This window comes from Solanum lycopersicum, chromosome 2 (genome assembly GCF_036512215.1).
Source record: "Solanum lycopersicum chromosome 2, SLM_r2.1".
NCBI lineage: Eukaryota > Viridiplantae > Streptophyta > Magnoliopsida > Solanales > Solanaceae > Solanum > Solanum lycopersicum.
In genome coordinates, this window is record NC_090801.1 from 64,282,054 (window position 1) to 64,291,890 (window position 9,837).

At 31.8% G+C, this 9,837-nt stretch overlaps 1 protein-coding gene and 1 long non-coding RNA gene across 3 annotated transcripts; one reads left to right on the forward strand and one right to left on the reverse strand.

Moving 5' to 3' along the window:
* Positions 1-196: 196 nt before the first annotated feature.
* Positions 197-4,747, forward strand: LOC101266289 (abscisic acid 8'-hydroxylase 3-like). The gene is made up of 9 exons (XM_004232382.5): positions 197-1,803; positions 2,124-2,448; positions 2,719-2,868; positions 3,066-3,317; positions 3,601-3,687; positions 3,815-3,893; positions 4,013-4,119; positions 4,196-4,314; positions 4,387-4,747. Exons 1-9 carry the CDS (start codon positions 1,565-1,567, stop codon positions 4,487-4,489), a joined length of 1,461 nt encoding a protein of 486 aa, XP_004232430.1. The 5' UTR covers positions 197-1,564; the 3' UTR covers positions 4,490-4,747.
* LOC104645742 (uncharacterized) lies at positions 2,504-7,069 on the reverse strand. Of its 2 annotated transcripts, none has more exons than XR_011215061.1 (3): positions 6,461-7,069; positions 4,365-5,120; positions 2,504-2,914 (listed from the first exon to the last, which is right to left on the reverse strand). It is a non-coding gene; the product is annotated as an uncharacterized lncRNA (long non-coding RNA). The 2 variants fall into 2 exon arrangements; XR_011215062.1 differs by lacking the exon at positions 6,461-7,069 and adding an exon at positions 3,089-3,255 and having other exon boundaries at positions 4,365-4,504.
* Positions 7,070-9,837: the final 2,768 nt, after the last annotated feature.

The window sequence follows — 9,837 nt, forward strand, 5'->3', positions numbered from 1 at the left end:
TATGTCTTTCTCGCTTTCTCGTTTTATACGATTCAAATTGTATATAATTTCTCTCTTTCTCGTTTTATACAATTTGCTTCAGTTATATATGTATAGTGAATTATACATACATAAGTTCGTTATGGAGCGCAATTATACAAACTTTGTTATAGCATACAAATATGAATTTTATGTTTGCTATATATGAAAGTTTTTGTTTTTTTTTGTGTGTGGGTGTGTGTTGTTGTCATATTTCACTTGAAAAAAGAAAAATTAAAATCTTATTAAAAAATAATCATAATTTCAAATCAAATACTCCTCAAATAAGCTTTTTAACTTCAAATTCTCTATTTGGACTTTTTGAGTTTTAGTTAAAATATTAATATATCTTACAAAGTAGAATTAAGGAGGCAGGCAGGCAAGTCTTATACCCTTACTACTATCTTTATGAGATGAAAATGTTTAATTTCAAAAAACCTCAATTGTCGTAACGAACTCTAAAAATATTATGTTGAAGTTGAGAAATTCTAAAAATATTTGGATAGTTGAAAATCTAGTTTAGACTAAACAAAAGAGAGTATGCCGATAACTGGATAGAATTTAGATCACAGCCGAAATGAGTGCACCATCTCATTTGTCACATGTCAAGAATTTGCCCTCTTTTTGGGCATGCCAAAGGATATCAATTGGAAAATGGAGATGTCCAATTTTATCTATAATTTGTACCTACCAATTCATTTTTCCTATATCCCATCTAAGTTCTTTGAATGTCACAATCATATAAACATACCTAATCACTCTTGATACGAGGTGTTTGACCATGAATTTTTTATATTATATTCAAAGTTACTAAATATCATTTTTCAAAAACTATTTTTAATACTTTTTTTTTATAATAAAACATGGCCAAATGAGCAGAACTCATTTGAACACATAAAAAGCATCCAAGACCAAGAGGTTTGCTTATGTTTTTATTTTCTTTTTTGAAGATTGTACTCACTAGTCACTACCTCGTATATGTTTGATTATTGTTCACAAATTTTCATGACTAGCTGTCAATATCATCTTTTAAGTGGTCACTCATTCATAATAATAGACCATGCCGGCTTACCAAGGTACTCACCACATTCGCTAAAAAAATCAATAAATACAACGTGTAGCTTGCTAAACTATACTTATTTAATAAATGTATCTTGACAATTAATTAAATACGAGATTATTAAAAAGACAATAATATAAGGGTATAATTAAAAAAATTTAGATGACACTTAATTTGAAACGGACGGAGGTGGGAGTATATAAGGTTTCAGTGAGCACAAAGAAAAGTAATTGAAAGCAACTTGCATATATTTGTCATCCTTATATTTTATTTTAAGTAGTATCTTAAAAGATAGATCCGTAGCCATTGTGGAAAGCAAGTGAAGACAAAAGATCCAGGCTTATGGCATCTTGTCCTATACTTACATTTGAATTTTCTAATCTCTACCTAATGCATTTTTAAATTATGTCTTAGAAAGTGAGTGCATTACTATATATTACTTATTAGTGATAGTTTGTCCTTTCAGGTTGACATTAAAATCAGAATATGCTTACTATGTCAATGGAAGACATACTTCTCCTACTAAGCAAATACTATGATATTCTTCTAGTTTCAATACTTGTCATAAGTATTACTGCACTTTACTTGTCAAAGGGAGCTAAAAATGCAAAAAGTTGCATACCTGGGAGTTTGGGAATACCTTTCGTGGGTGAAACCTTCGCACTTCTATCAGCAACCAACAGTGTCAAAGGTTGTTATGAATTTGTTAGACTTCGACGCGAGCGGTAAGAAACTCTATTTGTTTTAAATCCATGTAGTTCTAATGCAATATCAAATCCAGCAATTTGCTTTTTTCCATATTGAGATCAAACATATATACTAGCTTTAATTTTATATTGAGATGACGGATACTAGGTCAACTGTTCCAATGATTTAAAAAAAAAACAGAGAAAGTTCATAGGATTTTTATTCAATATTTTTCCCAAATGTTTATAAATAAGTTCCTATGGTTATGATAAAAATCCTACCAAAGTTCCTCCAGCTTATCAGCTATAGTTTATATTGCAAAATTTTGCTAGATTGATTATTGTTTTGTTTAATACAGGCATGGGAAATGGTTCAAAACCAGAATTTTCGGGAAAATACATGTGTTTGTTCCAAGTGTTGAGGGTGCGAAAGCAATTTTTACTAATGATTTTGCTCTATTCAACAAGGGCTACGTCAAATCGATGGCAGATGCTGTGGGAAAGAAAAGTTTGTTATGTGTTCCTCAAGAGAGTCACAAAAGGATTAGGCGCCTACTATCTGATCCTTTCTCTATGAATTCACTGTCAAAATTTGTACAGAGATTTGATGAAATGCTATATGAAAGATTGAAGAAAGTACAAAAGCAAAGAAAGAGTTTCACTGTGCTTGACTTCAACATGAAGGTAACTTGTCTATAATCTATTACTCCACTAGTTTTAATTAGTAATAACACAAAGCTTGGAAAAAATTTAGTCCCTTTTGATTTGTTTGAAACAAGATTTAGTTTTGATACAATAAACCAGGCAGAAAAAGATCGATGTGTCATCCTAATTACTAGATTCTAAGCATACTGTAGGGAGATAGCTATATGTTGAAGTATACAATTACCAAAAGAAATAGTAGTGTTGTGTGCTGCAGTGAGTGTTCGCTGACCATGTGAAATTTGGCTGCAGACAACATTTGATGCGATGTGCGATATGCTGATGAGCATCAAAGATTCTTCTGTGGTAGAACAAATTGAAAAAGACTGCACTGCAATTTCTGATGCCATGCTGTCCTTTCCAGTCATGATTCCGGGCACCAGATATTTTAAAGGCATCAAGGTAGGGGTGACCGTTAATGCAGTGCACTTGATGGCTTGCAACATCTCTGGAAAAAATTACTCACCATGTGAACAAAATTGGACTTGAGGAAACAGATCATTCACTATTAGAAGGGACAAGATAAATAAGATTTTTCGTTTAATATAAGAGAAATTAACATGAACTATTAGGTTATGCTCATCTCATTTTTCGTGCAGGCACGTGGGAGGCTAATGGAGACCTTTAAGGGAATGATAGCAGCTCGGCGCAATGGGAAGGAATATTATGAAGACTTCCTGCAGTCCATGTTGGAGAAGGATTCATGTCCAGCCAATCAAAAGCTTGATGATGAAGAGATCATGGATAATTTGTTAACGCTGATAATTGCAGGGCAGACAACAACTGCTGCTGCAATGATGTGGAGTGTCAAGTTTTTGGATGAGCACAGAGAAGCCCAGAACAGGCTCAGAGTGAGTATCCATATATCACAAAGACATTCTGTTACTTTATGCACTTTTATGCTGACAAAATGATTAATTGTCCTACATTTCAAAAGCATTATTTCTCTATTAGACTTGGATGTAACTGATGACATTATGTTGAAAAACACATTTTTTCAATTAACTTTGGCTTACATGTGCGGGTATGGAAACTGAATAAAAGTAAAACTCTAACATATCCGGAAATTTTATTCATATAAAACACAAACATGTGGTCGGTATTATGACTTATAATAATACTATCAACTTACAGGAAGAACAACTCTCAATACTCAGAAGCAAGCCTACTGGAGCCTTACTAACCATGGATGATCTCAACAGCATGTCCTATGCGTCAAAGGTTTGTAGAAACTACAACTTATAGTCGTTCTTCTTGATTTATCTAACTCTTACTATTAATAATTTTTAACCATATTATATCTGCACAAGAATCACATAAGATGCGACTCTATTTCCTCTATACTTAGGTTGTGAAAGAGACGTTGAGGATGTCGAATGTCTTGCTATGGTTCCCTCGAGTTGCACTTAATGACTGTAGTATTGAAGGCAAGTTAAGAATTACTCCATATGTTCAAAAGTTTGTGAAAACAGAATTCCTTTTGTTAGTTGGTTGTAGTTCCAGAATCATCATCCGACAACTAAATTTATGTGTATGGTGGTGACAGGTTTTGAAATAAAGAAAGGATGGCATGCGAACATAGATGCAACGTGCATACACTACGATCCAACATTATACAAAGACCCTATGCAGTTCAATCCTTCAAGATTCGACGTACTAATTACGTTTAACTTATAAATGTTATGAACACATAGTACTATTTAACCATGCCTATTTTTCTCATATTCAGGAAATTCAAAAACCATATAGCTACATTCCTTTTGGATCAGGACCCCGAACTTGCTTGGGAATTAACATGGCAAAAGTCACCATGTTGGTGTTTTTGCACAGATTAACAACTGGATACAAGTAAGTAAATCCTTAATTCTAATTTATATGTCATTTTCCTATTAACTTACATTTACTATCATCATTGTATAGATGGACAGTTGACGATCCAGATCGCAGCTTGGAAAGAAAAGCCCATATTCCCAGATTAAGAAGTGGGTGTCCAATAACTTTGACAGCCTTGCCGGATGAATAGCAAACTACTCCAAATGGGCCAATTAACAAGTTACAAAAAAATTGATAATGTGAATGGATGATGTAATCCAACTTTTCCGTGCTTTTGCTAGTTGATAATTCAAAAGTATGAATATGAAGAAGAAGAAAAAAAGAAAAGGTCTAAGTACGTACTTGGGGACAAATACAACGAATTTAAAATTTTGAATAAAAAAAGATTTTCGTACAACGAATTGAAAATTTTGAATAAATACAAAGAGTAATCATGAATTTTAATAAATTCGCCCCTATCAGTAGTCGAACTTATAACATTGATTGGTCCATATCAAAATTGCGCACTTACAAAATTGAGCATTGTGGGGTGGGTTCTTCCCTGCGTGTCACGTGAACGACATGTGAATATCTCTGACAGCAAGGACAGATTAAGGGAGAGGGAGGCCCATACATATGGGGCTTGGGCCCTTTCGGTTCGGGCTTCTTCTCCTCGGGCTTTTTCGGTCCATCTGGTTTTGGAGGAGCTGGTGGAGGCCCAATACTGATCACTTCCGCAAATTTCCCAGCTTTCCTTGATCTTACAATGACCTCGTATGGGTCAGCGTTCCCCGTTACGCTCAAAGTCCCTTTTGCTCCATCAATTTCAATTTTCTCTATACCTTCCATATCAAATTTCTAGAGTTATAGTTTCATAAATTACTTCCTTTACAACCAACCAACTATAGGATGAGAATTGATAAATGAAAAAATTGTATATAATGGCAAATTAATAAATTAAATTAAAAGTTATAATCACACTTTAATTTAATAGTATCCTGTAGCAAACTGTTTATCAATCACATCTCTCCCTCAAACTCTCTCTCTCACTTTTATACAAACACAAATGTATAAAATGTGTTTCTGTTTGTATAAAGCGAGAAAAAATTGTATATATACATATATTTTTGTTCCCCTCTCTCAGATCACGCTCGTCACTCTCTCAGATCTCGTTCGCCACCCTCTCCTCTATCGCTTATACAAACAAACACAAAATGTATAAATTGTGTTTATGTTTGTATAAAGTAAGAGAAAATTGCATATACACTTGCAAATCATATATCCTCGTCTTATACACTTATAATTATACAATATAAATATTCTCCTGCCCAATTTTCTTTGTCTTTCTCTTTTTCTCGTTTATACGTACACAAATTATACAACTGATTTGTATACAACTGCTTTCTTTTATATATATATATATATATATAGCGAATTATACAATTGGTTTCTTTGTATATGTATAGCAAATTATATATATTTATGTTTGTTATGGAGCGCATTATACAAACTTTACTATAACATACAAATATGAATTTTTGTGTTTGTTATATGTGAAAGTTGCTCTTGATAAAATTTTGAATTAATCCAGTTATAAATACCTCTATGTCCTAATTTTTTAGTTTACAAAGTTTTGCGAAAATTCTAGTTAAAAAAACAAATTGTTCAATTCCCAAAATAATAATAATGATATGTAAGATGAAATCAATAGGACACACAGAAAGAGTATTCGATACATGAAAATATTGAAAAAACTTTAATTAGAATAAATAAAACTTGCCTATATGATCACATCTCCTTTAGGCATATTTACCACAAAAAAATTGTAGTACGATAGGGTAATTTTTTTTAAAAAAAATCTTTAATAGTAAGTTTTTGAATTGAGCTTCGAAAAAAACTTGTCTCACGTTACTCGAAAATAAAATTTTCCAATACAAATCCAAACTAATCAGGTCCCAAAATATATGCCATGAACTAGATAAAACACCAAAAATATCATCATAACTTTCTTTGAAACAAAAAAGTGTGATGCCTAATAAGTTTTGTGTGCCAATTTACATTTTCAGACAACAGATGATGTTGTTTCAAATTCTATTCCAGAACAAGAAAACATACTTTAATTTAATTAGGTAGTAAAGATTTATTGATTAGCAATCCAAATTACAAAACAAAGTTGCAGTACCTGGCAGACCTGAAACAGCTTTGAGGATCTTCTTCTTGCATTTTTCACAAGAAACATCAATCTTCAATACAGTCTTTTGCACCATTAGCAAGAAGCTCTATTTTTGGATCTATTTCAGAATATATCTCAAAATAATTGGACAATGAATTATGTTTATTGAAAGGAAGCACTAAAACTCAATTGCCTTCTCATTTATGATCTCCAATAAATGCTTTGGGTTGTTCACCGGCGGCCTCTTCTCATTTTGTTTCCAATAAATAAATGCAATTCCTTCCAAATTCCAATTGTCATTTTCCGTCTTAGAAAACAATGTTATATTTCTAATTATTTTCAACGTTTGGTTTTTTCTACTACGTACAATTTTTTCTGCCCCCTCCTTTATATATTTGACTATATATTAATTTCTTCTCGAATGTTATATCATCTATGTAACAAACAATATGGACTTAGCTTGGATCCAGTTAGTCAAGTGTCGTATGTTGAACTCAACAATCAAAACTTTTTTTTTTAAATTTTTGTGGACGGAGAAAAATTAAAGTATTGCGATGAATCAAGAAATTAACTAGCCGCCCACGTACAATGCACATTGTATCTCATAAACCTCATTCTAATTGGTCCATACCCCAATATTTTCATACTTATCATAGCTATTCTAATTTAATAGCCATAAAATTATAGTCATTTTTATAAGTTGACATTGTTATAATTTAATTAGTAATAGAATGGGTGGCACAAATGGCTCAAGCGCATTCTATGGCAAGAAGCAAACAACATGATTGCTCAAAGCATTATGTGGGGATAAGCAAAAAAAAGCCTGAAAAGCAAGGGGGCATTCCCTCCAACGCTTGATTTCATTAAAAAATAATAAGTAAACAAGATGAACACTGTCTTTTCGTAGCTCTTTGGTGTTTAGGGTTTATTTAATATATTAGCTTATTTAATTTCATCTTTCTTGTGTTACTCCTTCCTTTTTGTGTGGTCTAAAAATTATTTTACTCCTATTATCACTTTATTTGTTTTATATACTAGAAATAGTTATTTATTTTTACTTACTTCTCCTCCCGACCTTTCAGCACCGAGCAGGTGTCAGACTCTATACATCGTGTTACCACTTAGCAAAGTCTTGTGTTTCTAATAAACAATCGCTACCCTCTCATATGTGTTTAATTAAGAAAAATAAGAGATAAATTTATTTTTCCCCGAACATTGAATTTATTTATAATGATGAAAGGGTTATATAAAATTTATCATTTTATTTATTACTTTTTTAAAAAGGGCGTCAAATAAAAAAGGTTTGTCAATAACTCAAAACTGAAATGGGAGTAACAATTTCTCAAACTTCACTTATTTTGTCCTTCCATTCACATCAATTGCTACAGAAAGGACATAGTACTCTGCACCAGAATTAGGACTAATCATGGCCACCGCATTATCAAGTGCGTGCTTGTAGATAACCCCAAAAAAAATTATGATATCTCTAATTACGATTTATCTTTTTTATCAAGGTAGTAATTAATTAATGAGATTTTACATTATTTAGAGCAAATAAGGCACAAACAATATTAGAATCTCTATCACCCCCGCCCCCACCCCAATTCAAAGATGCAAAATTTGTATCCTATTTATAATCCCTCATATGACACGTGTAGACACGGCAGGGGCTGGAGAAGTGTTGTTGAGAAGCATAATAAGAGTTTGTGGTGAGTTGAGTGTCTTATCAAATGTCCAGTGCAGAAAACACTATAAACCCACTTGATAGCCACAACAATAGGCTTTATTGCCCATTTAGTTTGCACAAATAAGGCAAGGGCCGGGCCACATGAATGATGATTTATTGGTTGCCTAATTAAGAGATGTTTACCGAATAATAATTTACATCATTTTTGGGGTTAACAAGTGAGAGTCCTCTTCTACTAGCTCAGTTAATTCACATTTATTTGTACACTATATTATAATTTTATTTTTCAAGATTAATATGAATATTATACTGAAATACTCATATTATTTAGAGAAAAACATAATAAAATCTAAAGTAAACAAATAAAAATGAACAGAAAGAATATTATTTCTCACAAAGTATTAATATTTTCTTTGGTCGCAATCATTAGATGAGTAGTGAACTGACCAAAAAGCAAAAGTAGTGATTGAACTTGAAACTAAGTTCGTTGTTGCAATAGGAGCCAAAAGAGTACTTAGTGGAACTGGAACCTAAAGATAGGGGAAAAAAGAGAGTATATATGGCAAAGTGGTTGACAGTTCGATTATAATCTGTATTCGGTTACTTCACGCAAAAAAACATAAAAAAGTTGAGCACTTAAAAAGGAGAATTTTAATACCGTCGTTGATAGTTATTTAGATTTTTTTTCATTGATGAAGATTTTATTTTCCAATTACGTTCTCCATTTTTCTTTACCTTATCCTATTTTCATTATTATTATTATTATTTTTATTTAAGAAAAAACATACGATTCGTTTGGCCTGCGCCCATGATGTAATTCGTGGTCCTCAATTCATCCATATGAAAAGTGAAGTGCGACAAAAAAGGCTTTAATCCTGATTGGTCCTTCATTAAGTACTTGGAATTTTAATTTGTAACCCTTCTTACACCTGTTTTCGATATGATGTAATATAGGAAAAAGTTATACTACAAATTAAAATTTAAAATATTTAAACATATATAAAAAAATTATAATGGAAGATAAATTTTGTTTGAATTGTAAAATTCGAATTGTGTTGTATAAATTGAATAGAGAAAGTATTTCCTTTTTTAATTTTCCATCCGTTGTCAGGTACTTATATTGAATTTCGACTATTTTGGATTCGCATGGCGCGTGAGGTTTAGTCATTTGTACTTATATTGAATTTCGACTATTTTAAATTCGCATGGCGCGTGAGATTTAGTCAAGGAAAAATGCTTCTTACCTAGTATTTTTTTTTTATTTTTAGAACTCAAACCCAAGATCTATAGTGAAGTAAAGAATAGTTTCATCGATTTCATTGCATCACATTCTTTAATTTGATGGTGGTAAGAAAAATGATATAACAACGGCCACAAAACATTCTAGAGAGAACAGAAAAGCACTTCAAATTTAAGGGTTTCGATGAGCTTTCGCTGAACTCTGTTGTTAAAAATTAAAGTCTTATCAAATGCCATCGAATATTACTAAAATTTCAATTGTTTAAATGTATTTTGAATTTATCTGGCTTCAACTGATTAAAAGTAAATTAAAAAATGTCTTAGTGTTAGTCTCTTCGATTCAATATAATGAAAATATCAAGTCATATAATATAACGAAAAAGATTGACTATGGTTGAATGGTATAGGAAGAGAGTCAAAAGTTTTGATTATACATATTAAAAAATACCAATGATAAAAT